The sequence below is a fragment of the Mercenaria mercenaria genome, chromosome 13, assembly GCF_021730395.1.
Source record: "Mercenaria mercenaria strain notata chromosome 13, MADL_Memer_1, whole genome shotgun sequence".
Classification (NCBI taxonomy): domain Eukaryota; kingdom Metazoa; phylum Mollusca; class Bivalvia; order Venerida; family Veneridae; genus Mercenaria; species Mercenaria mercenaria.
Window position 1 is genome coordinate 39,004,372 of NC_069373.1, and position 27,261 is coordinate 39,031,632.

Sequence of the window (27,261 nt, forward strand, 5' to 3'; positions counted from 1 at the left end):
TTGAACAATCTTCTTAGAGAGCCACTAGGCAATGCTACATACTGAATATCAAAAGCCTAGGCCTTGAACTTTCAGTCAAGAAGATTTTTAAATGTTTTTTCCTATGTAAGTCTATGTAAAACCTGGGACCCCCAGGTCAGGGCCTCTTTTTACCCCAGAGGCATAATTTGAACAATCTGGGTAAAGGACCACTAGGCAATGCAACATACCAAAAATCATTAGCAAAGGCCTTGCAGTTTCAGACAAGAAGATTTTTTTTTTTCCTATATAAGTCTATGTACAACTTGAGACCCCCGGGGCGGGGCCTCTTTTCACCCCAGGGGCATAATTTGAACAATCTTGGTAGAGAACCACAAGGCTTTGCTACATACCAAACATCAAAGGCCTAGGTCTTGTGGTTTCAGACAAGAAGATTTTTAATTTTTTTTCCTATTTAAGTCTATGTTAAACTTGAGACACCCGGGGCTCTTTTCAACCCAGGGGCATAATTTGAACAATTTTGGTAGGGAACCAAAAGACAATGCTACATACTAAATATCAAAGGCCTAGGTCTTTTGGTTTCAAATAAGAAGATTTTTTAAGGTTTTTCCTATATAAGTCTATGTAAAACTTGGGACCCCTGGGATGGGGCCTCTTTTAAACCAAGGGGCATAATTTGAACAACCTTTATAGAGGACCATTAGATGATGTCTCATGCCAAATATTGAGGCTCTATGCCTTCTGCTTTTGGACAAGAAGATTTTCAAAGTTTTCCCTATGTAAGTCTATGTAAACCATGTGACCCCCAGGGTGGGGCCATATTTGACCCTAGGGGAATAATTTGAACAATCTTGGTAGAGGACCACTAGATGATGCTACAACCCAAATATAAAAGCCCTATGACCTGTGGTTTTGGACAAGAAGATTTTTAAAGGTTTTACTTTCGGTTGCCATGGCAACCAGAGTTCTATATGGAATTGAATTCTTTGAACAATTTTTAAAGAAGACCATCCAAGGAACATCCCTGTGAAGTTTCATCAAAATTGGCCTGATGGTTTAGGAGATGTTGTTTAAAGGAAAGTGTGGACGGCCGGACAGATGCCGGACAATAGCTCACCCTGAGCCTTTGGCTCAGGTGAGCTAAAATGGATAAGGGGTAAGCCACAGGGAAGGGGGAAGTGTACATGTATGCATGCGGGCAAAGGAAGCACACACGCACATGTAACATAAAATACAACACTGGCAAAAAAACAAGTTGAAAATAGGGGCACTACCTTGGAATGAACAGTAACCTAAATAAAGGAAACTGGGGGTTTAAATGCGTTTAAGTCATGCCAACCTCACACTTACCCTACTTTCAACAAGTTTGACAAGACAGTGTAAATAAAATAACCATGAAAAAGGCTCTAACATAGTGACAAATTATACAATGTATAGTTATCACCTGAACTGTATTAAATTTGAGACAAAAGGAAAATTGAAAAGGTTCAAAGACCAGAGAGTCAGGTAAGTTTTGCTAGAAACTGTTCAGTTTTTCACAATATTATAATTCTAGTCAACAAAGTCCCAATATAATGTAATATTCAGCAATTTTCTCAAACAAGAGGGCCATGATAATATCAATACTCATGAGACCTGAACATAATTATTGTTATGGACCTTGCTTCTGACCAAGTTTGATAAAATTACAATCCGCACTTTATAAGAAGTCATTATGTTTTTCCGTCTTAGTTCTGCTGACACCTAAATTTGGTAAAGCAGATCCTTTGAACTAACTTCAGAAAAGTACATGCAAGGATGCTTCAGACCAAGTTTGGTGAAGATCCATTAATGGGCTTCATGAGAAGAAACCTAATAAAGGCTTTTTCTAGTATTAGTTCTGGTGGCCATTTAGAGGGGTCAGGCAGGACCACCTCAACAGACTTGACAGATGTCCATACATGGATGCCTCAGAATAACTTTTGTGAAGATGAATCAAGTAGTTTATGGAAAAAGTTGTTTAAAGGTTTTCTATTTTTAGCTCTGGTATTCTCTAAAACAAACCAAGTTCAACCATAGAATAAACTTAAAAAAGGTCCATAAAAGGAAAATTCAAAAATGGCACCACCTAGAGTTATGGTTCCTTGTACTTCTACTTTCTCTCACTGACCTCTATGAATATGTAAAGTGTCAAGTCAATATCTTACATAGTATTCGAGTTATACCCTGGACAAGATTTGCAAAAAGGGAGATAATTTAAAAACGGGACCACCCAGAGTTATGGTTCCTTGTCACTGCCCTTCCTCTCAATGAGCTCTATCATTGTATAAAGTTAAAACTTGGTACCTTCAACACTTTTTGAGTTATCCTCCGGACAAGATGTGTGACAGACAGACGGACAGACAGGACAAGGTGGCGACTATGTGCTCCCTCCTTCAGGAAGCATAAAAACAATACATGGACACCAGATATACATTTGCTCAAGAGTAAACATTTGGCCCTGCCACAGCATTTGAGAAATAAAAAACATGTACATTGGTATTAACAGCAAATGAATTGCCTTGTTCGTCCCAGATTTCAAGAAAAAAGTAGTTTTTATGCATAAATACCAGACCATTCACCTTTACAAAAAACTCAGCCTGATATTTTGGTTCAGGTGAGCTAAAAACAGCTCACGACACTGAAGACTTTTCTTTCACATTTATATGATATTTTTAATCATACCTTATAATTAGACTCCACACATTTGAGTTTTTCTCGGCTTCCAAGAACCAATACAAATAAGTTTGTATCCTTGACCTTGTGAAGACTGAACTGCAGACATCGGTCAGTAGCGTTAGAGGTCACATCTTCTGTCAAAGTCAGGATCATTTTATGAAAGCCATCTGAAAATCCTGTACACCATTCTTGCTGTAAAAATAAAAAGAAAACAAAATAAGAGGGCCAAAGTAGCCCTTTATCACTCACCTGAGTAACACAAAACTAGTCAGGTATGGCATGATAAAATATTTTGATGACAGGAAAACATACAGAAACAACATAAAGACAAATGTTCTGAACACATTTCATGTAAATCAGGTAGAAAATGTGTTCTATGATTTTACCTAATGACTTAATTTTTTAACCTAGATGAACATGTTTACAACACAACTTAGATTATATCAAAACAGACATACTGACAAGGTTTCATGTATATCATGCAGAAAATGACCCCTGAAGTGCTAACAACGATTTCTATAAATTATGTATATTTTGAATAATTCAAGGGCCATAACACACACTGGTGTTACTACAGCAATCTTGCATGTTATCAAGATTGACAAGTAGCCATATACATCCTTTGTATAAGTTTCATGTAGATTACTCAAGATATGTGGCTTCTAATGTGTCAACAATGTGAAATATGACAATTTTTGTCAAATGCAAGGGCCATAACTCACTCTAGTGTTACTGCAACAATATTGCTATTATGGATAGACAATGGATAATTGGAAGGTAAGACAATGATGGATGATGGATGATCACAACTGCTCTCATCCTTGATCATTTTGTGCTTAGAGCTATAAACATATTAAAACTTATTTGTAAGGTGCATACTTACTATACAATAGTTATGGGTACAAAAAAATACACTGAATGCTTGAAACTCTTTGACGGAGTGTTACAAAGTTATCTTAGGAGTTTGACCTGACATTTTGTACATACATTTTCCAGAACATTCTGAATAAAGCTAACTATCAAAATCATGTAATTTACTCTAAGTAATTGAATTAAAAAACAAATGATTATAGTGGCTGACAGAATATAATTTTGAAGTAACCTAGGTCTTGGATTTATATTCAGCTACCAGTACAGAGTCTACAGTTACATTATTCTAGCATAAAACTGCTGTTCTTGTCACCTTTCGGGGTTTTTTAATAGGAGAGAAAATATGTGTTAACGGAGTGATTTTCACGCTCACGTGCTGTTAAAACACCTTTTTATATATGTTCCTTCTGTGGCAAAGCAAAAACATCATTCGGCCCCAAAACGGATAATGCAAAAGGACATGACGTCAATGGGAAAAAAAAAACTTAAGACATTTTGTGGATATCTAATGAGGTTGAGTGACAATGTATTCACTTATCAGTTTTTACGCATTTTATGCTAGAATAGTGTTGGCACATGTTCATTTGGTGTTATAACACCCTCAGAATCCCTATGGATACATTGGTGCCCAAGCCCAGGAGATGTTATAGCATAAAAAAACATGTGTTATCACTCAGTAAAATACTACTGAATAATGGTGTTAAACCCTAATCACATTTGCAAACAAATATTAGACCTTTATTTTTCTCCTGGTAACTAGTTCTGCTGTTAACCATGGATACATCTTTGTTAACTGTCCTTCTGAGCCAGGATTAAGTGCATCAAATATTCTCCTGTAAAAATTAAAAACAGGCAATTTACCCATACCCTGCTAAATTTCTATAAAGAACTTGTCCATCTTTCAATTTGGACAGTACCATTCACTGTTAAAATGGGTGCTTACCACAACGATACTGACTGAATGGCAACAGTGCAGATCATGATCAGACTACACGGATGTGCAGGCTGATCATGATCTGCACTGGTCGCAAAGGCAGAATCAGTCGTGTCCAGCATGATAAGGGTTTATAACATATGCTAGACAAACCTGATTGTTTGTGCTAATTATCCCCTGGTGGCTATCCTGAAATAGATATCCATCACAGGAGTCTAGCACATAGTTCTGATGGTGAATAATAGGCTTAAGTGTAAAAAAAAACACAATTTTAAACATTATTATATACATATACACACTGTCTGCAACAAGCTCCCATCTATATATAATTTAAGATGTCACAAATATTTCATAATTAATGGATAAAATGGTGTTTCATTACAATTTAGGCCATCATTAATAGTCATTACTGTGTCTGACCCATGTCACAGAAACCTACTACAGTGTAACTTCAAAAAACCGGACCTTCTGAAAACTGGAAACCTTTGAAAACCGCATGAAATTCAAGGTCCCATTTTTTTCTTTTCTTATTTCTATATATTTTTAACCTCTGAAAACCGGAACTTCTGAATTCTGAAAACCATATGGTTTTTGAAGCACCATTTATGTTTTAACACTAAAATTGACTTCTGAAAACCGAACAGCAAAATATTTGCTGGATTACAGTGTCACCTGATAATCCAGAAACGCTGTCAGCATGTTCTTTTCTTTATTTATTAACGGTGCATGTTTATTTTGACACGCTATATAATCACAGTGATCGCTTGATGCAAAAGTAAGGAATAATTAGCGATTATTTTCATTGGCATTCAATTTATGAAAACGTGATGTATCAAATATCTTATGTGTTAAAAACGTTCTTAAAGTTTGAACAAAAGAAAGATAGATGTTTTAAATGATTAGTTACATCGATTAAACTATGCATTATCAATATTAATTAAAATTTAATGTTGACGAACAAAGATAGTAAAGTGTAAGTGGAAAATGTTTGCACAAATTCTATCATTTAAGTTCTGTTGCTTCTTTTCATACTTGTTATTTATGTATTTATTATCCTTAATGTTTGTAAATAATTATATATCTAATTAATTAATTAATTAATATGAAATTGTAAAATTAAGAAGGATAAAAATCCCCTTCATCCTACATGTAAGAAAACATAACTCTTGTGACCACGTCCACTTTGCCTACAAACTTTCAAACTTCTGAATTCCGGAAACTTCCAAAACCGAACTTTTACGCTGGTCCAGAGGTCGTTCGGTTTTCGGAAAATACACTGTACTTATTTAATTACATATCATAAAATAATGAATTTTAGGCTTCATTTTTGTATTCAGTTTGTATTTTAATCCATTTCATTTATTTCATAAAAAAAAAAATCCAGTTTTTTCTGAAACCCGAAAAAAGCATTTGATGCACTCTTTAACCCATAGCCTGCTGGCAGCAAGTGATTTTGCCTTTGCCACCAGTGCAGACTAAGGTCAGCCTGCAAGTTCATGCAGGCTGATCATGGTCTGGACTGTTCGCTCTTCAGGCAGTAAATTTTCAGTGAACATACCTTTAAATAATAAATGTTCTTGGTCAAAGATGGAATAAAACTGAATAATATTAAGGAATTCTGGTATTAAAATCTAATAGTATCTCTGACTGTGATTTTTTTTATCTAAAAGAGTATATATATGTATGAACTAACAAATCTGAAAATGACCACTTGTCATAAAACAAGAGCTGTCTGTAAGACAGCCAGTGCTCCACTATTCGAATCATTGTCCCAGAAGCAGGAATATTACCCTAAATGTTAAAATATCTATAGAGTTTCAATCAAGTATCTGCATTAGTTTTGGAGATAGTAACTTGCACAGAAAACTTTAACCAGAAGTTTTAAGTTCGAAAGGGACATAATTTGGCCGAAATGCATGTCAGAGTTATGGGACTTGATGCAATCAACTAGTTTTATAACTCCGAAGACACATGTGAAGTTTCAATACAATATCTGGATTAGTTTTGGAGATAGAAACTTGCATGCAAAACTTAAACCAGAATTTTCTAAGGCAAAAAGGGGGCATAATTTGCTCAAAATACATGTCAGAGTTATGGGACTTGACCAGTGAGGTTGGTAATTGACCGAGAAGAAAAAATAAGTTTCAAAGCTATATGCCTTTAAGTAATAGCTGTATGTATTTGCACGCAAAACTTTAACCAGGATTTTCTAAGTCCAAAAGGGGGCATAATTTGGCCAAAATGCATGTCAGAGTTATGGGACTTGATGCTATCATCTAGTTTCATAACCCCGAAGACACATGTGAAGTTTCAATTCAATATCTGCATTAGTTTTGGAGATAGTAACTTGCATGTAAAACTTTAACCAGGATTTTCTAAGTCCAAAAGGGGGCATAATTTGGCCAAAATACATGTCAGAGTTATGGGACTTGACCCAGTGAGGTTGACAACTGACCTAGAAAAAGAAAAAATAAGTTTCAAAGCTATATGCCTTTAAATGATAGCAATATGTACTTGCATGCAAAACGTTAACCAAGGTGTGACGCCAACGCCAGGGTGAGTAGAATAGCTAGACTATTCTTTGAATAGTCAAGCTAAAAATATACAGAAGAAAACTTACCCTGTGCTGTCAACAACATGACATTTAAGGTCATTCCCAGAACAGTCCTTGACCTGTATGGGATATAGACAATATGTTATAGTATATGTTATATCACAGAGTTTGTAATGTTGCTTAATTAAAATGTGCTATGTACTTCTTTAATGTTCTAACAAACAGGTAAATTTCTCATTTAGTCTCATTATCAGAAATGTCCTTGACATGTATGGGAAACACAGACATAACAGCAATGTTGGAGGATATGCAAGTGTACTTTTAAATCACATAGCTAGTAATGACAGACTGACATATGAACAAGGGCAATTCTTAGTGCCCCCATCCCCCACCTTCCCCCACCCACTCACTCCCTACCTTAAAATTTTTATGGTACACATCTAAGGAGATAATTTGAAAATTATACAAAATAAAAGATTATTAGAGATTATGAGATAATGGTTTTCACTCTGCACTCCACCTCATTGTCATCTGTCATTATCTAAGTTTTATTTCATTGCCTTCAGCTATTTTAAAGCTATCATTCAGTCCAGATAAAAGTGTGACAGACAGAGGGACAGACAGCTGGACAGACTGCATTGCTAAATCCTACTCCTGCTTTCACGGCAGGGGATAAAAAAGGAAGACAAATTGAAAACATTTCAAGAGTTATGTCCCTTTAAATCTGCACCCTACCTTACAGCCATCTACTATTATGTTAAGTTTCATTTGATTCTCTTCTGCTGTTTGAAGTTGTTGTCTAGACAAAAAAAGTTAGATGGACAAATGGATGTACAGACTGCATTACTAAATCCCCCTCCTGCTTTCATGACTGGGAGAGAGTGGGGGAATAAGAAAGGAAGTTCTTTTTTCCAATTTTTTTAAATTTTACTTAAAAAAAATGTAAACTATACTTTACAGTGTTAAGAAGCTGTGACAGTAGAAATCTTGGAGTAACTGTCATTCCAACCACCCCTTGCAGGCGCTTCATACTGAAAGTCAAAATAAGTGTTACATTCTAAAAATTTACAGAAAAAATAGCTATTTCAAAGAATCCTCTAAAGCCAACTTGTCAAATGTCAGTCAGAGCACAAATTTAGATTTTATATAAGTGAGACCCTTAGTTCTCTAACAATATTACATGTTCTCCATAAACATTCTGCTGGCACAAAAGGATAAATATAGGAACTGCAAGTTCAATGTTATAGGTAGGAATAGCCTGCTCTCCAGTCATGTGACCAGGCACTGTCAATCTGAAGGCACAATAATATACACAATAATATACAAATCAATATGCACTATAAAATGCACAATAATATGCCAGAATCAGTTGTTTATATGTAAGAGTATGTTTTATACTCCTCTTTTAGGTATTAAGCAACAATCTGTGTTACTGTGTCAGTATTCTAGAAGATATGCAGGTGGTGTAAGACCATCCAGTTACCTGAGAAGAAGAGTATTTGTATCAAGAGTTGTGTGCTTGATCCCCATTTGATGCAAATGTTCTCTTTCCTCCATTCCCCCACTTATTCATGTGGGGAAGTTGTCAGTTACTTGCTAATAACAGGAAGTTGTCAATTAGTCAGAAATAGAACAGAATCCAGGAATACAGGTCAAGTTAACATAACTGAAGTACTGTTGAAAAATAACATTGAACATATACAAATTCATCAACTAACTGGTTTTGTCTGGCCTTTTTCTGCAGTTCTAAACTGTAACAAACATAATCATGCTTCCAAAATTGTGCCTTGATATACTAGTATTGTTATGTCTGGACTTTTGATCAGAAAATATGAAAAAAACTGCTGATGCTGGAAAATTCAAATGTCTTACCCGATTGCCCTGCTGATTATTATGACATTGTTTGTGTTTCGAATGCTTAACTTCCCATAGTGATACATTGTTGTCTTTGGAAATGCTACACTTCTTTTGTACCTGCAGAAGATTATCAGTTTTACTTAAACTTCGGGATGACAAAAAAATTTGAAGAAATTCGCAATAATTCTAAAATGAACAATGATGAAATAAGCTAATTTGCATATCTTGACTCCTCAATGCCAAACTTAATTAACTATATACAGTGCAGCAGTAAAAACATTTATGTTGACGTAATGCTCAGCCAATATATACAAAAATGTACCATGTTATTTTATTTTATGTTATGTTAAAATGCCTGTCCTTAACTGTAGTAAATACTTAATAAAGGCATTGACAATGAAAATAAATAACAAGAGCTGTCACTAATGGTGACAAATGCCCCCGTAGCACCTTGACCTTTGACCTGGTGACCCCAAAGTCAGTAGGGGTTGTGTACTCAATAAGTACTATCAGCATGTGAAGTTTGAAGGTCCTGGGTGAAGTGGTTCGCATGTAAAGTGCCTTCATGCAAAAAGTTAACGTTGGCCCCTGTGACCTTGACCTTTGACCTGGTGACCCCAAAGTCAGTAGGGGTGGTGTACTCAATAAGTACTATCAGCATGTGAAGTTTGAAGGTCCTGGGTGAAGTGGTTCGCATGTAAAGTGCCTTCATGCAAAAAGTTAACATTGGCCCCTGTGACCTTGACCTTTGACCTGGTGACCCCAAAGTCAGTAGGGGTGGTGTACTCAATAAGTACTATCAGCATGTGAAGTTTGAAGGTCCTGGGTGCTGTGGTTCGCGAGTAAAGTGCCTTCGTGCAAAAAGTTAATGTTGGCCCCTGTGACCTTGACCTTTGACCTGGTGACCCCAAAGGCAGTAAGGGTGGTGTACTCAATAAGTGCTATCAGCATGTGAAGGTTGAAAGTCCTGGGTGAAGTGGTTCGCAAGTAAAGTGCCTTCATGCAAAAGTTAAAGTTGGCCCCTGTGACCTTGACCTTTGACCTGGTTACCCCCAAAGTCAGTAGGGGTGGTGTACTCAATAAGTACTATCAGCATGTGAAGTATGAAAGTCCTGGGTGCAGTGGTTCGCGAGTAAAGTGCCTTCATGCAAAAAGTTAACGTTGGCCCCTGTGACCCTGACCTTTGACCTGGTGATCCCAAAGTCAGTAGGAGTGGTATACTCAATAAGTACTATCAGCATGTGAAGTTTGAAGGTCCTGGGTGCATTGGTTCGCGAGAAAAGTGCCTTCATGCAAAAAGTTAAGGTTGTGACGAACGAACTAACTAACTAACGAACTAATGAACGGACGGACAGTTGAAAACTAATATGCCTCCCTTCGGGGGCATAAAAACAGGTTTCAATATTTAAAAAAAATATTTTGGCAAATGTATACTTTGTTTAATTACAGAGCAACTGTCTTGTACAGTTAAAATATTAATGGCAACTTGTTTAAACCATTCCCTGTCAAAGGATATAAATATACCCACCAGTCTGTCTCTCTGTGATCAAATGTGTTAACCAAAGGTGAACCTGGATACATTCTAAACACACCATCAGTGGACCCATAGAACCTGCATACAACAAACATAATATAACAGGAAAACAAGAATCAGTAAGATATTGTGTTTAGCCAATGTTTCCATCTACTGCAGCATATCAATTAACAACTCTAGTAACAGCTGAAGGAAAGCAGTCCATCAAACTTCATTTACCAAATAGAGGAAAGTATTCTAACTTAAAGCATCAATGATATAGGCTCTGAGTTAAAAGTCACTAATTCAAATCCTTCTTTGTTCCATATGAAAATCAACCACTTCAGGTTTTACTTACCTACCTTTATAGACCATCACTTTTTCCTACACCTACTTTTCAGAAAAGTTCTGTCATAAATTGATGAAAAATCGGAGGCCTAAATGGGCCTAATTTGCTCACATAAGGTGGAACGTGACCTCTAGACCTTGCTTCTGATCAAGTGTGATGAATACCCATTAAGCAGTTCAGTAAAGGTATCTACAGGCTTTTTTATTTTTTACTTTTTTTATTTTATTGTGGCAGCACCTTAAGTTACCAGAAATATTTGAACAAATGTGAGAGAGGTCCAAACAAGAATGCTAGACAAAGCTTTGTGGATATCCAGCAAGCAGTTCACGAGAGGAAGCCTTTTATAGGTTTATAGGTTAGCTCTTGAGGCACTTAAAATCAATCAAGTGGAACCGTTTGAAAAAAATATGAGAAACAATTTTACGTAGATGCTAATGACTAAGTTTGGCGATGATCTATCAAGTGGTGCAAGAGAGGAAGTTGTTCAGAATTTTTTGTTTCTATATTTTTAGCCCTAGTGGCCTCTAAAAGGGGCCAAGCAGACCCATTTGAATAAACTTTAGAGAAAACCTTATAAGGATACTACAGACCAAGATAGGTGTAATTCTGACTATCAGTTTCAGAGGAGAAAAAATATATTTATGTAAATTGTGGACGACAGACATCTGATGCCGGACCATCCAACTGTACTAACAGTACAGGCAAGACAAGAACCTTTCAATGACTTGATTAGCACTGCCAGTCCATAATGAATCCAATTTGTCTGTTGCAGCCAATGTGTGAAGAACAATAGCCGTCAAACCTGAAATGTAAACAGGACTGGTGACTATGTATTAGTATCAATATTGCCCTTCAAAGAGACACATTCATTGATGTTTGAAGAAATAAAATTCAGATGTGAAATAAATTCATTTTGCTCATAATCTTCACTAAAATAAGAAAATTATTAAATCTGTACCGCTCTCATGCTGCCAAAACCTTCAAAAGTGACCTTAAAGGTGGATAATCAGATTTTGGCCATGTAACGGATTTGTTCGAAACTTTAGCATCTGATCATTTACACTCATTTATGTTCACTTAACATTTAATACAAATTAGATTTTCACTGGACGTATTTTTAAAATTTCATTTTCCTATCCTGGTTGCCCAACCAAGATAGAGTTATTTTATCATAAGTATAGATTTGATAAACATACTTTGCCTAAGGAAATGTATAAATATTAGACATATTGTAATATATTGTAAAATATTTGCATTAAAAATTATGTATTTAGATGGAATTCATTAGAAACGCAAGTTTGAAAAATTATTATTACCTCCCTTTGTCTTTCTTGGTTGCGCAACCAAGATAGATTTGAAATAAATGAAATCAGAAGCTATTCACAGCTTTTAAACTTGCATTTTGGTTCAGATTGTTCAATAGTTGATATGTCTATCAAATGCAAAATGTAAAACTAGACATTGTATCGAAATAAAAAGAAATACCCAGCTTTTTATATACTTTCATATTAAAGGGGAGTAATTACAAAATTTTATAAAAATAATAAAATATATATTTCAAATAGGAATCTAACTCTATGTAATCGGTCTTTTTGTTCCTTAAATAATTCTCTACCAGAATATACAAAAAGTAAAAAATGTCATTAAATGTTGTTTAAATGTGATTGACCACCTTTAAAGAAATATCACTGTCATATGTGCCCTGGGTTTGAGGATGTAAATCTTGAGAGCAAGACTCCCATGTATTGAAACAACAACTGTCCATAAGACAGCACAATAACAGTTTTATAACAAGCACTTTAAAACACTCTCTTCACAGAAAAAAAGCAGAATGGTTTATCAAAATGTATGTCAGTTTGGCCCCAATATCTCATATTTAACTGAAGTTATTTAAGTTACCTAATAAAGGACTTTATTTCTAACTGATTCAGCAAAAACAATTTTTCAATTTTGGTAACAATGACATTGACCCAAGCAACCAAAAATGCAATCAAACCTGTTTGCAAAGTAATACACTTTACACTTAATAAAATCTGCTATTCTGCACCTGTAGCAATACCTATCTCACACACCCCTGGCCTTATATATTCTGCACCCTTAATAACCACTATTCCATACTCCTGACCCTATCTTTATGCACCCTTAATGACAACTACTTGAGTTTCCTGGCCAATCTACCCTAAGACTATTCTGCACCCTTAATGACAACTATCCCACACCCCAGGCCATTTCTGTTCTACACTCTAAACAACCTTTATTCCATACTCCTTGTCACATCTATTCTGCACCAATCATAAAAAGCGACACAAGTATTGCAGTGGCAATACAGAAGTCCCCTACCTGTGGAAAACTTTGTCAGTGTTCATCCCTTGTGGTTGTTGGCAACAGTGTTAGGACTAAAAAAGGTTCAAGGAATTTAGGAGCGAAGAAACAAAAACTATTTTTACTTAAATTTCAATAGTGACCTTGACCTACAAGCATAGATCATGTACACAACACATTCACTCATCATGGGGAACATTTGTGTGCAGTACTAAGATAATCCATCAATGCAAATAAAAGTTATGGAGTGGAAACAATTTTACTTGACCTTCAATAGTGACCTTGACCTTTGACCAACAACCATGGGTCATGTGCATGACACATACTCTAAACATGGAGAACACTCTGAGTAGTGGTAAGAAAATCCTTCAATGCATATAAAAGTTATGGAGTGAAAACAAATTTTTACTTGACCTTTAATAGTGATCTTGACCTTTAACCGACAAGCATAGATCAAGTGTTGACACATTGTGTCATCATGGGGAATGATTGTGTGCAGCACTAAGATAATCCATCAATGCATGTAAAAGTTATGGAGCAGAAACAATTTTTACTTGACCTACAATAGTGACCTTGACCTATGACCTACAAGCATAAGTCATGTACATGCATAATCTACATATTGCCCTCTATTCACATGTCAAGTTTTATAAACCTAGCCTGAATACTTTTTGAGTAATTGCAGGATCCAGATTTGCTGGTGGACAGACGGACGGAGGACATTCCTATATCTCCTCCGGTGTTCCACAGGTAGGGACTAAAAACTATTCCATATTCCCGGCAAAACTATTCTGCATCCATCGTAACAACTTTCCTATTTTGCACCCTTAACAACAGTTTCACACTCATGGCCAATCTACTCAATGCCAGAAAAAACAGAACCTCTACATATATTTCTCTCTGAAGAACTATTTATTACTTATAAGTTATGCAAGAATATTTGTGGAATTACTCACTACCAATGGCTAAATCTATTCTACACCATTAGTAACAACAACAATTCCATATCCCTTCTATTATGCACATTTTTAAGACAACATCTTCATATTCTTGGCTACATCTCTTCTGGACCTTCAACTGTTCTATATCTCCTGCAACATCTGTTATACACTCCTTAAACAGCTATTCCACACTAATGGCTACATTTATTCTGCACCATTAAAGACAACTGTTACATAACCTCCACCACATATTCTATGAACATTTTTAAAGATTACCATTTCATACCCCTGGCTTCATCTGTTCAGCATCCTAAACTGCTCCATAACCCTGTTACATCTATTAGGCACTTTTTTTGAATGATTACAATTTCATATTCTGCACCCGTAGCTGTTCCATATGCCCCCCTCCCCAACCTACATCAATTATGAACACTTCACAACAACTATTCCATACTTCTGAATACAAGTACACTAAAGGTGTATCCAATCAATTAAGCATAATGCTATATATTACCAGGATTGAGTATATCTGTGTAATTGCCATCTGTAAGAAACCTGTTAAGTTTCACCACTGCATTCAGGGTCTCATCTGAGTATTTGTACAGCTCTGGTTCACTGAACAGACTCGGTGCAAACTGAAATATTCCAATTCATTATTACAAGAAACTGAATTTAAAACAAACATGGTTGTTATAGATTTCCAATTATAAAGAATAATTTCAGAAATCTAGATTAATCTAGTTATTTCGTTTAAACGAAATGATTTCGTTTAAACGAAATAGTTATTTCGTTAAAACGAAATGATTTCGTTTAAACGAAATAAAAAAAGTCTCACATTACCTAAGTGGAAAAAAAGTGCGTAACATGTCACTTTAGGGGCACCGTATTTTACAGCTGTAAAACAGGTCCTATTACAGGAGTTCTCTGACAAAACCAAAATACATATATATTTAACGGAAACTAGTCCCGCCCCCTGGCGGCCACACTTTTAAACGAAAAGTAAAAATATTTAAAAAACTTGGTAGAGGGTAACACAAAGAACATTTCTGGGAAATTATTTCACAACTGGGCCAGTGGTTTCTGAAGAGGAGATTTTTTAAATTTTTTCTTCTGGTTACCATGGCAACTATTACTCCATGGATGTGATAGACTTGAAGGAATCTAATGGGGACCACCTAAGGATCATTTCTGTGAGGACTAGTTGAAATCTGAAGTGACTTAAGAGATTTTCTGTAAAGATATTGTGGATGACAGAAAGACACAGGACGGATGGATGACAGATGGACAATAGACATCCAACGATGTGATAATTTACAAAAATTTTTGTGTGACAAAGTGGCTAAAGACTTGAGGAATTCATTAAGCTAAAAACTCCTGCTGAGAAAAAAAAACCTTCCCTAGAAATCTTTCGGTGGGAAAAATATATGAACTTTAACTTTGTTGATCAAATCATCAAAAATATATAGAGGATATTCAAGTTTTTTGCATGAATATGGTTTTTATTTTCATTGAGTGGTATGAAAATAAAATATTTCATGAGCTGCGTAGCCACGAGTGAAATATGTATTTTTCATACCTCAAGATGAAATAATAAAAATTATTTTTCTTTTAAAAATAATTCAATTTATTTTTCGGAGAAATTGTCATCTGTCTGCTATTGACGAGCATTATCAGTTGCTATACATTTGGTTATTCTCGGGCTTTATCGTTGCATTCACTGTCTTACGTTGGTTCCCGGTTTGTTGTTTACGAACGAGCTAAAGTCTCTACAGTATATAAGCACATAAATCCCGTTCACTTTTCTCAGTCAGATATCGACATGTTGCTTTCAACACAAGAAAACTTTATAGAGCTATTTTGGTCGTGTACAGAATTTAATTTTGAAATTCTGCCTGATAATGCCATGTGGTCGTGGTCGCCGGAGGCCTCAGCCTGCAGCCGGGAGAGGTCAGCAAAGAAATGTTGCGGGTCAGGACAGGCAGGTACGAGAAGGGAGTCGCAAGGGACTTAGAAATAGGGGCGCAGACGTGCAGCTGGACGAGGATCTGAGAAATCCGTCACTTCCGAGGCAGGAACGTGACCAATAACCAGTTGCGAGCAGGTCGACCCGGCTCAGCATGACGCCAGAAATGTGCAGGAAGGCAGGCAAACCAGAGGGCGAAAGTGCATGGCCAACGAGCTGGAGGACTTGGTAGACGAGAGCCTGTTACAGTCTGACGCCGGCAAGTCAAATTTTATCAACTTCAAACAAATTATGAATGCTTTGGGTATAATTCTGCATACAGGCAATGCACAATGTAATAATAATAATTTAGAGATGGGGTGTGGCATCACTAACCAGAATGCAAATTCATCAGTTCTACACTCTCAGGTTTGTGATTTATCGGCGACAAGGTCGAATGGCCACGTGGCAATTAAGTAATTTTAATTCGGCAGCTATTGCATCTAGCAGACTGTGATTTAGCTGCTCATGTTCCTACCTCACTCAAGCAGCAAATTTGCAGGGGCGAATATGTTAATCTAGCACTACTGTTGAAGGGGGCGGTAGAATTGTCAGATTTTGTAGTGGTTCTGTGTTCGGATTAGACGCCGATTTTCATATTGTGTCGTCTCCAAAAGTGTGCAAAGATCAAATAACCTGTATTGAAAAATGGACCAACACATTTATTATTTACTCTTCCATATATTTGTCTAACCACGCGGACAAAGTGTATGAAATATTACACTACATATATAATATTCGGGAGTGTGCTCTGCGTCAAGGGGGGTTCGCTTGGAGAACCTACGGTGAGCAATTTCGTTTACGCCAGGCTATATCCCCCGCACCATGGTCACAAATCAACAACGATTTATGGTGGCGTTGTATGATCCAGGTGAAATCATCCCCAAAATTTCAATCAGTTGCAAAATCGAGGTATTCGTGTCTAGATTTTAATAATGGAAGGTGTACTTGGCCCAACTGTAGGTTCCCGCACATATGCATGAAATGCTATGGGCTTCATCCAGAGATTACTTGTCCTACATCTGTATCTGCCGGTAATGTACAAACAGGTCAAACACCAGCCTTTCAGAGATTATCTCGAGGCAGGAATTTTCGAGGCCCCTACAGAGGGCGTGGTTTCAATAGAGGCCAAATCGGTAAATAAATTAGGGAAGCGGCTTTACACTCAGGAGTATTGCAACCTCGGCACTGTTAGTCTTGCTTATTCCCCAGTAAAACTGGCAACGTTGGAATATTATCTACAATTTTATAATAAAACAGAGGCGGCATTTCTTTTAAATGGTTTTAGAAATGGTTTTCCGATTCAGTTTTCGGGCCCACGTGATTCGAATAATCTCCGCTCCACTTTACTTAATCCAGAGATATTTCAGAGTCAAATCAAAAAAGAAATAGAGGCAGGTAGGGTAGCTGGTCCTTTCACTGAACGCCCACTTCCAAATCTAATTGTCTCCCCTGTTGGCTTGGTCGAAAAGAAAACCCCCTGGGGAGTACAGAATGATCCATCATCTGTCATACCTGCAAGGCGAATCCGTCAATGACTATATAGACCCAGCTTTGTGTACAGTATAATATACCAGTTATAATGTGGCAGTAAAAATGATACAGATTTGGGGCATCACTGCAAACTTTTTAAGTCAGATACCAAAAGTGCATATCGTTTGATACCTATCACACCTTCAGATTTTGAGCTGCTTGGATTCTGCTTCAATGATAAATTCTATTTTGATAAAGCACTCCCATTTGGGGTTTCTATTAGTTGTATAACTTTTGAATGGTTTGCCAGATTTCTAGAATTTTGTGTTAAGTTATATCTCAATTCTGGCAAATTACTACACTATTTGGATGATTTCCTGGGCGGGGACAAAACAACTGAATTGTGTAACAGGTCGTTAAATGTTTTTCGAGATACAATGTCCGAAATAGGTGTTCCTTTAGCTGAAGATAAAACAGAAGGTCCAACAGAATGCCTGATATTCCTTGGCCTTGAGCTTGATTCATACCATATGTTAGTCAGGATTCCTAATTCAAAAATACAAGAGGTAATTCAAAAAATAAAGGACATGTTGGCTCATCCAAAAACTACTTAGAAAAAAATGCAGTCTTTGATTGGTTTGCTGAACTTCTGTTGTCGTGCAATTGTGGCAGGCAGGCCGTTTTCGTGTCGTTTGATTAACTCAGTTTGTGGACTGACTAATCCCTTCCACCACAACAGGCTCAGGAAAAAAATTCAGTTAGATTTGTCCATGTGGTTGGTATTTCTCAAAAATTTCAATGGTATTTCGGTTCAATAACATGCGCTGAGGCTAGCCAGCAATGTTTTTCTGTAAAATTTGAGCAGCCAGTTCATTCCAACCTTAATTTATTTACTGTTATATTAAGAAAAGTTGATAGTGTACGTTAAACTTAGTCGTGCAATATTATGCAGTGCATTACATACATTTCGTTGTGTTTAATGATTATAATACAGAACTATATGTAATTATAGAAATAAATATGTGTAAATTGCACGGGATTTATTTGTCTTTTATTTCGAGTAATAAAATAAAAACCATATTCATGCAAAAAACTTGAATTTTCTGTTTGTTATATACACAAATGATTTAAAACGTCATTTGTTTACCTTTAGAACAAGCGACAACAATAGGAATGCATTTTCCGTACAGCTGAAATTTAGTCTTATTTTTAAAATAAACAAAAAACGTTATCTTTACAGCATCTGCAAAGACATTAAATTTGAAAGTGTAGTTGTACGTCAGTTGCGTACAACATGCAGTTCCCGATATTAATTAAATAAATTTTGACATATTGTTGTGGTTTTCTTTTCTGGCATTTCAAACGTTCTCCCTAGTAATGTCCTTTCGCATAAGGTTAAATGCCGTGTACTCGTACAAATACCAGTTAGAATGTACCATAGGCAGGCTGCGATCATTGTAAATTCTATATTTTGACTCAAAATAGTTTGCTTCACTATGCATACACATTTTTCCCCCTTCAAATGGTAGATCTACCAAAGTAACTGCCCAAGAATACCAAAGTAGTTCCGGAAAACCAGTGAAAATATAGAAAATATGTTTCACTGCAGTGAAAATATAGAAAAATATGTTTCACTGCAGTGAAAAATAAATACAGTGAAAATGTGAATTATATTTCATCAATATTTTCCAGTATTCCGTTAGTATGTACCGTATAATTCCAGCCATATATCGACTTCGGCCACAAGACGAGGGTTTACTCTGGATAAAAAATCTTTGATTTTCAACTTGCCTAGACCATAAGTCAAGGGATGGATAGATCTAGATGACCTGGTATCATAAATAATGAACTTGTCAAGTGTAATGCTGGAACATTTGGGCTTGGTAGCGAAATTATGCAACTGATTATTTATTTCACAGTTTGTTCTTCTTGTCACGATCTGTCACAGACAATTTTTGAAAACTTAGGGAGAAACAAAATGCATTTTAACGACTGCTATGGCACAAAATACTGTAAAAAAAAAAATGGTTCCAGCAAGTTATCTTTATATTTCGCTCACGATTTTGTTACGTTTCTGCGATAAATTATTTGTGCCGTAATAGTGTTAAAGTTTATTGTTAGTTTTACAGTAAAGGCATATATAATTAAACCAACAAAAATAAACAAGAGGGCCAAGATTGCCCTAGGTCGCTCACCTGAGAAACGCACCAAATTGTCATGAACCTCAACTGTAAAATACAGCCTCTATCACATACAAAACCTTTTTCTATGATTTGTCCTAGCGACCTAGTTTTTGACCCCAGATGACCCATATTCAAACTTGACCTTTATTTCATCAAGGCTATCATTCTGGCCAAATTTCATGAAGATCAATTGAAAAATACATTAGTATACATTGCATAAACAAGGTTTTTCTTTGATTTGATCTAGTGACCTAGTTTCTGACCCTAGATGACCCATTTTCAAACTTGGCCTAGACTTCATCAAGGTAATCATTCTGACCAAAATTCATGAAGATCAACTGCAAAATACAGCCTCTATAGCATACACAAGGTTTTTCTTTGATTTGATCTAGCGACCTAGTTTTTGACCCCAGATGATCCATTTTCGAACTTAGATTTCATCAAGGTTATCATTCTGACCAAAATTTCATAAAATCAGTTGAAAAATACAGCCTCTATCGCATACACAAGGTTTTGTCTTTGATTTGACCTAGTGACCTAGTTTTTGACCCCAGATAACCCATTTTCGAACTTAGCCTAGAATTCATCAAGGTAATCATTCTGACCAAAATTCATAAAGATCAATTGAAAAATACAGCCTATATTGCATACACTAGGTTTTTCTTTGATTTGACCTAGTGACCTAGTTTTTGACCCCAGATAACCCATTTTCAAACATGGCCTAGATTTCATCAAGGTTATCATTCTGACAAAATTTCATGAAGATCAGTTGAAAAATACAGCCTGTATCGCATACACAAGCTAAATGTTGACAGACAGACAGACAGACAACGGACATCGAGCGATCACAAAAACTCACCTGAGCATTGCTCAGGTGAGCTAAAAACAAAAGATTTGTTTCTTTATTACCAGTGCATGACATAATAACCGATCATGAATTTCCTTAATTTCATTTCATAATGATCAATAAATGTGTTTATATAACGATAGTCAAACATTTGTTAATTACTGTACAAGCATTAAAAAATGCGATTTATCTAGCACCATTAATATGCGTGAAAAATTACCAAGTCAAAAAAAATTCAATAATCAGACACATGGACAAAATTAAAGAAGTAACCACACAGGTTTGTTTTCAGATACAGTTACAGTTCTATGCACGTTTCAGTGTTTTATCCATCAGTCACTAAAATCCATCAAACTCCCTATCAAAATCATTATCGTCTGCCAGTAATGACACTAAATCAACCGTCATAGGGATCAAGACCCTCATTGTCCTCTTCGTCATAAATTAACGATCCATTTAGTTAAAAAAAAAAAATGCAATAAAACTGTCAACAACTTTGAGATGGAAAATCAATGCGTTTGCAGCAAATTGCGTTGTCTTTGCCCCACCCTCCGCTGTCAATCAAACTGCCCTTAACCAACCAAAGATCGATAAAGGGCCATTGTTTTTCAGTGACACGTGACATTTATCAAAACAACACCTGGGATGTTGTTTACAAATTGTCAAGACAATGAAAGTCTTTTGAAGCTGCGGAATTTCAAAGCAAAGGGGAGTTGTACATTTGAAGGCTGTAAGCAGTTAGAATTAATTGATTTAAATTCATTCTGATTAGCGAGATTGAAAATTGTGGCAGTTTGCTGAAGGTGGATCAGTCTAAGTGTACGATTAAACCGTTAATTGTTTGCCGATTGTGACAATAGGTGGTAAGATAATTAATGCCCCCAGCATGTATCATTAACAACAACAACAATGGCATCAAAATGACATCAACTTCTCAAGTCAAACCAATAATCGTCCTTTGTTATGATCTGTTAAACTTTATAGATCAAATGACCAGTAATTATCAGCAATAAGTGAGAAGCCTTGTGTCAGTTTTCTTGTTCACAGTTTGATTTCGGTTGAAGGTAATAATCGATCTTTAATTAGTATAATAAAATTTATGATTTTTTTATATATTTTCATCTTCAAAATACTTTTAACTTTACATAAAACTAATTTTGTTTAGTTACGGAACGTAACGGCAATCCTTGTTTTTAGCCTAGACAATTAGTGCGCAAAGAGTAGTTTCCCTTTATCAAAATGGCGAACATCATAAACAAACTTGTTAGAGTGCCTTATACGCGCTGTGTTTGATCCGAAAATGGAGAGAGGATCATGACTACGTTTGTTTATGCAGCCAAAAGTCGACCCTTGACTTCAGAACTAATAATTTGGTCAAAAAACCTCGACGTATGGCCGGGATTATACGGTATATAATAAATCCTAGTATGCAATGTTTTTGGTGATCAAGTAATTTTAACAGTGTACAATATGTAAAATGTCCCACAACAACTTGCTTTATTTCATGCTTCACTAACCTGAATTGCTTTTGTTTACGACAGAACTAGGTCAGAATGATTTCTTTTTTTGCAAGATTATGGAAATTGGAAATAATTTTTTTTGATATTTATAAGTTTGTAAACTTTTCTTTTGAATATTACTGTAACTGATCATTAAATACATACACTGAGTTACTTAAAAAATATTTGTTGCAGCACTTTGTACCAGTCATTACATAATTTTCACATTTCTGCGAAAACAGGCCATGTCTTAAGGTATACATGTAAATGGTAGCCTCCATTTCTTCTCTTCTTTGGAAATAAAAATAATGGAATTTTCTCTGGATTTTTCATAAAACTAAAGCTATCACTAAAACATGATTAATACCCCTCAATGCCACCCCAATACAGGGAAAGAAAAATGTTGTGATCATGACTTATTTTTTTCAAGCGTGACCTTGGCCTTGAAACTAGTACCTGGGTTATGCACTCTGCATGTTGTCTTGACGAGATTAATAAGATGCTAATTTTATGAAAATGCTTCCAGTAGCTAAGAACAAGTGGACACACATTTGAGTTATCTGACCTAGTTGGTTTAACATCACACTGACATATTTATAGGTCACATGACAACTTTCCAGCTTTTGCTGGTGGAGGAAGATTCCAGGTGCCCCTTCGGGCATTTTTCATCAAGGGCTGGTACCTTGGTAGAACAACCTACCTTGCGTATGCCAGATGAATGGCTTCCTCACATGAAGAATTATACTCCCCAGAGTGAGGCTCGAACCCACATAAAAGAGGGGCAAGTGATTTAAAGTCAGTGACCTTAAACACTTGGCCACGGAGGCCCTTGAGTTATATGATCTTTGGCCTCCAAGTTACCTTGACCTTGTTGACCCTGGTCATGTGCTCTGCATGACGTCTTGATAGAGATAATAACTAATGTTGGTTTTATGAAAATTTTTCCAAGCAATCTAGAAGACATGAGCTGGACACAAAGTTAAGCTGTTTGACCTTTTCAAGTGCCTAATGGGTAGAAAAGATGTAGGATACACAATTCAGTACTGATAAAGATAGATTTAAACCAGTTCTTAACCTTACTAGGTAAATATGCATATATCATGTTTTTGACCAATTAACAATTCTATACTTAAACAAGTGATATATGAAAATTATACCTTTATAACAGACTGTTTAAATGATAAGAAATGCCCATTATGCAGGTGACAAATGGAGTCCTTTCCTGGAAAATCAGGGGCACCAAACAATTTGTCCAAGCGATGGTAAATACCATGTAGAGAAAGCTGAAAAAAATATAATTCAAAATTTATTTATTTAAATTAAACTTGTTTGTTTTAGATTAATCAGATTATAAGAATCTTTCACTCTCTGAAGGTGCGGATGGAAATATCTGGCTCAAGGGTAACTCAGGTGCCATTTCTACCAAACTGAAATATTGTGTTGAAAAAATCTTCCAGACTAACAGCTCATGAGTGGATATACTATTTTGAGCAATTTTATGAATACCTTACCCCTCCCTGACTAACAATTTCTAAGTATTGAACTTACACCTTCCATCCTATCTGAGGAATAACTGGTTCAATTCAAGGATTTCTGTTATCTCTCTGTCATACTTTCAAAGGAAATGCAACTAAGGACTTAACATTTACAGTAATCTAATACCTGATTAAGTTTGTGAAATTTTGGTTCCTCATCATCACTTTCATAGTGCACAAGTGCAATAACCAGTCTGGTTCCACTAATCTGTTGACAATACACAGTGGCCTGGCTCAAACTAGACAATCTGTTTGGTACCAGCTCACCATCAATTTCTGGCTGGATATCTGTCACCTTTAAACAAACTTAAAATATTCTTCTCTGTTTTTGTTAAAGAGCTTCACAATGTAGCCATACATTTAAAAGAAGAACCTCACAAAGTAGCCATACATTTAAAAGAAGAACATCACAAAGTAGCCATACATTTTAAAGAAGAACATCACAAAGTAGCCACACAATTTAAAGGAGAACCTCACAATGTAGCCATACATTTAAAAGAAGAACCTCACAATGTAGCCATACATTTAAAAGAAGAACCTCACAATGTAGCCATACATTTAAAAGAACCTCACAATGTAGCCATACATTTAAAAGAAGAACATCACAATGTAGCCATACATTTAAAAGAAGAACCTCACAAAGTAGCCATACATTTAAAAGAAGAACCTCACAAAGTATCCAGTAGCCATACATTTAAAGGAGAACCTCACAATGTAGCCATACATTTAAAAGAAGAACATCACAATGTAGCCATACATTTAAAAGAAGAACCTCACAAAGTAGCCATACATTTAAAAGAAGAACCTCACAAAGTAGCCATACATTTAAAAGAAGAACCTCACAAAGTAGCCAGTAGCCATACATTTAAAGGAGAACCTCACAATGTAGCCATACATTTAAAAGAAGAACATCACAATGTAGCCATACTTTTATAAGAAGAACCTCACAAAGTAGCCATACATTTAAAAGAAGAACCTCACAAAGTAGCCATACATTTAAAAGAAGAACCTCACAATGTAGCCATACATTTAAAAGAAGAACATCACAATGTAGCCATATATTTAAAAGAAGAACCTAACAATGTTGGACCATACATTTAAGAGTAGAAGATCACTAAAACCAACATTTAAAGAAAACCTCACATAGCCAACTTTAAAAAAAGACCTCACAATGTAGCCATACATTTAAAAGAAGAACATCACAATGTAGCCATACATTTAAAAGAAGAACCTCACAAAGTAGCCATACATTTAAAAGAAGAACCTCACAAAGTAGCCATACATTTAAAAGAAGAACCTCACAATGTAGCCATACATGTAAAAGAAGAACATCACAAAGTAGCCATACATTTAAAAGAAGAACCTCACAATGTAGCCATACATTTAGAAGAAGAACCTCACATTGTAGCCATACATTTAAAAGAAGAACCTCACAAAGTAGCCATACATTTAAAAGAAGAACCTCACAAAGTAGCCATACATTTAATAGAAGAACATCAGAATGTTGCCATACATTTAAAAGAAGAACCTCACATTGTAGCCATACATTTAAAAGAAGAACATCACAATATAGCCATACATTTAAAAGAAGAACATCACAATGTAGCCATACATGTAAAAGAAGAACCTCACAAAGGAGCCATACATTTAAAAGAAGAACATCACAATGTAGCCATACATTTAAAAGAAGAACCTCACAATGTAGCCATACATTTAAAAGAAGAACCTCACAAAGTAGCCATACATTTAAAAGTAGAACCTCACAATGTAGCCATACATTTAAAAGAAGAACCTCACAATGTAGCCATACATTTAAAAGAAGAACCTCACAATGTAGCCATACATTTAAAATAAGAACCTCACAAGGTAGCCATACATTTAAAAGAAGAACCTCACAATGTAGCCATACATTTAAAAGAAGGACCTCACATTGTAGCCATACATTTAAAAGAAGAACCTCAGAAAGTAGCCATTCATTTAAAAGAATAACCTCACAAAGAAGCTATACATTTAAAAGAAGAACCTCACAAAGTAGCCATATATTTAAAAGAAGAACCTCACAAAGTAGCCATACATTTAAAAGAAGAACCTCACAAAGTAGCCATACATTTTAAAAGAAGAACCTCACAAAGTAGCCATACATTTAAAAGAAGAACCTCACAAAGCAGCCATACATTTAAAAGAAGAACATCACAAAGTAGCCATACATTTAAAAGAAGAACCTCACAATGTAGCCATACATTCTAAAGAAGAACATCACAATGTAGCCATACATTTAAAGGTAGAACATCACAAAGTAGCCATACATTTAAAAGAAGAACCTCACAAAGTAGCCATACATTTAAAAGAAGAACATCACAAAGTAGCCATACATTTAAAAGAAACACCTTAGAGTTATGGTTCTTATATGCTGCAATTCCTCTAAATATCCTCTGTCATTGTGAAAATTTTTAACAAAATCCCTTCAATAGTTTGAAGTTATGAGCAAAAAGGGAGACAATTCAAACTGTAAGCATGGCAGATGAATGGTTCTTGTACAAATTTCTTCCCCACAATGTCCTCCATCTTTGTAAGCAGTTTCAATAAAATTCTTTTAGCACTTAAGAGGTATGACTTGGGCAAGTAAATCTAAAAAAAGGGAGGTAATTGAAAAATATGCAAAGCAGCCATTGTTCTTGTACACTACACCTTTTCCTAATAGCTTCTATTATTGTGTGGTGTATAAAAAATTCTCTTCAAAGGAGGTAACTAAACACCTTCCATACCCATTAATACAGATCTTGACAAAGATTTATAGCCCCTTAAGGGGATAACTTGCATTAACATCTCACATCAGCCCTTAACTATTTAAAGAGGAGCTAAATTTGTGGAGCTATTATTGCATATAACTTAAACGTAACATTTTACTAAAATTAAGAAAAATTTAATAGTGTTTTGATTACCTGTACTGAAAAGCTCACAACATTGCTTGTGCTAGCTGTAAGTATTTTATTTCTCTGTTCCACTGATAGGTCAGGCTCTAGAAGATCCAATCTAGGAAATATTGTATCTTTATATCTGGTTTCCGCTGGATCTCGCAGTTTGGGATGAAGCAGAACATGTCCTAAAATATAAATAGAAATAACTACATCTACAAGTGTTGTTTGTAAAACATATCCTCCACATGACAGCTTGTCATAGGTAACTGTGCAGGTAAATCATTGACTGACCAACTACAATCAATATAAACTGATGTTTTTGACATTTGGCCAAAGACTTAAATTCACTATAAACAAAAAATTACCTATACCATAAAAACTAGTGGTCATCTATCAACCACAGGCAGCTAAAGATCAAGGCACTTTCTAGTTATTTTTGTCTGTGTGACCCTTGCTCTACAGACCCAAAATCAATAAAAGTCATCCTTTTACCACTGGCAAATGATGGTCATAGACCCAAGCATTCTCAAATTATTGATCAGAAAACCTTTACAATCTGAAGGTTTCCATGACCTAAATCTTTGAACCAAGACAATCTTTAAGCATAGTACAAGTTCTAAATTAGAAATGATTAAGATCACTTTGACACTGGCCTCCAAAACAATAGGCTTCATCTACTGATTACAAGCAATCATTGTAATGTACTTGACAGTCCTAGGTCTAAGCACTCTCATATCATTAATTTCAGAAACAGCCTTCAGTTTCAATGTCATGGTGACCTTGACCTA

General features: G+C 35.7%; 1 protein-coding gene across 2 annotated transcripts in view; it reads right to left on the bottom strand.

The window, feature by feature from the left end:
- Nucleotides 1-27,261, bottom strand: part of LOC123528713 (VWFA and cache domain-containing protein CG16868-like) — a 137,902-nt gene that overhangs the window by 46,757 nt on the left and 63,884 nt on the right. For both annotated transcript variants that reach the window (XM_045308663.2, XM_053521596.1), the window contains exons 10-20: nt 26,498-26,658; nt 23,683-23,850; nt 23,178-23,303; nt 14,531-14,651; nt 11,468-11,555; nt 10,420-10,503; nt 8,907-9,008; nt 7,993-8,065; nt 7,101-7,153; nt 4,283-4,379; nt 2,683-2,868 (exon numbers count right to left, since the gene is read on the bottom strand). In XM_045308663.2, the coding sequence (XP_045164598.2) occupies nt 2,683-2,868; nt 4,283-4,379; nt 7,101-7,153; nt 7,993-8,065; nt 8,907-9,008; nt 10,420-10,503; nt 11,468-11,555; nt 14,531-14,651; nt 23,178-23,303; nt 23,683-23,850; nt 26,498-26,658 (1,259 nt within the window). The remainder of the gene's footprint in view (nt 1-2,682; nt 2,869-4,282; nt 4,380-7,100; nt 7,154-7,992; nt 8,066-8,906; nt 9,009-10,419; nt 10,504-11,467; nt 11,556-14,530; nt 14,652-23,177; nt 23,304-23,682; nt 23,851-26,497; nt 26,659-27,261) is intronic.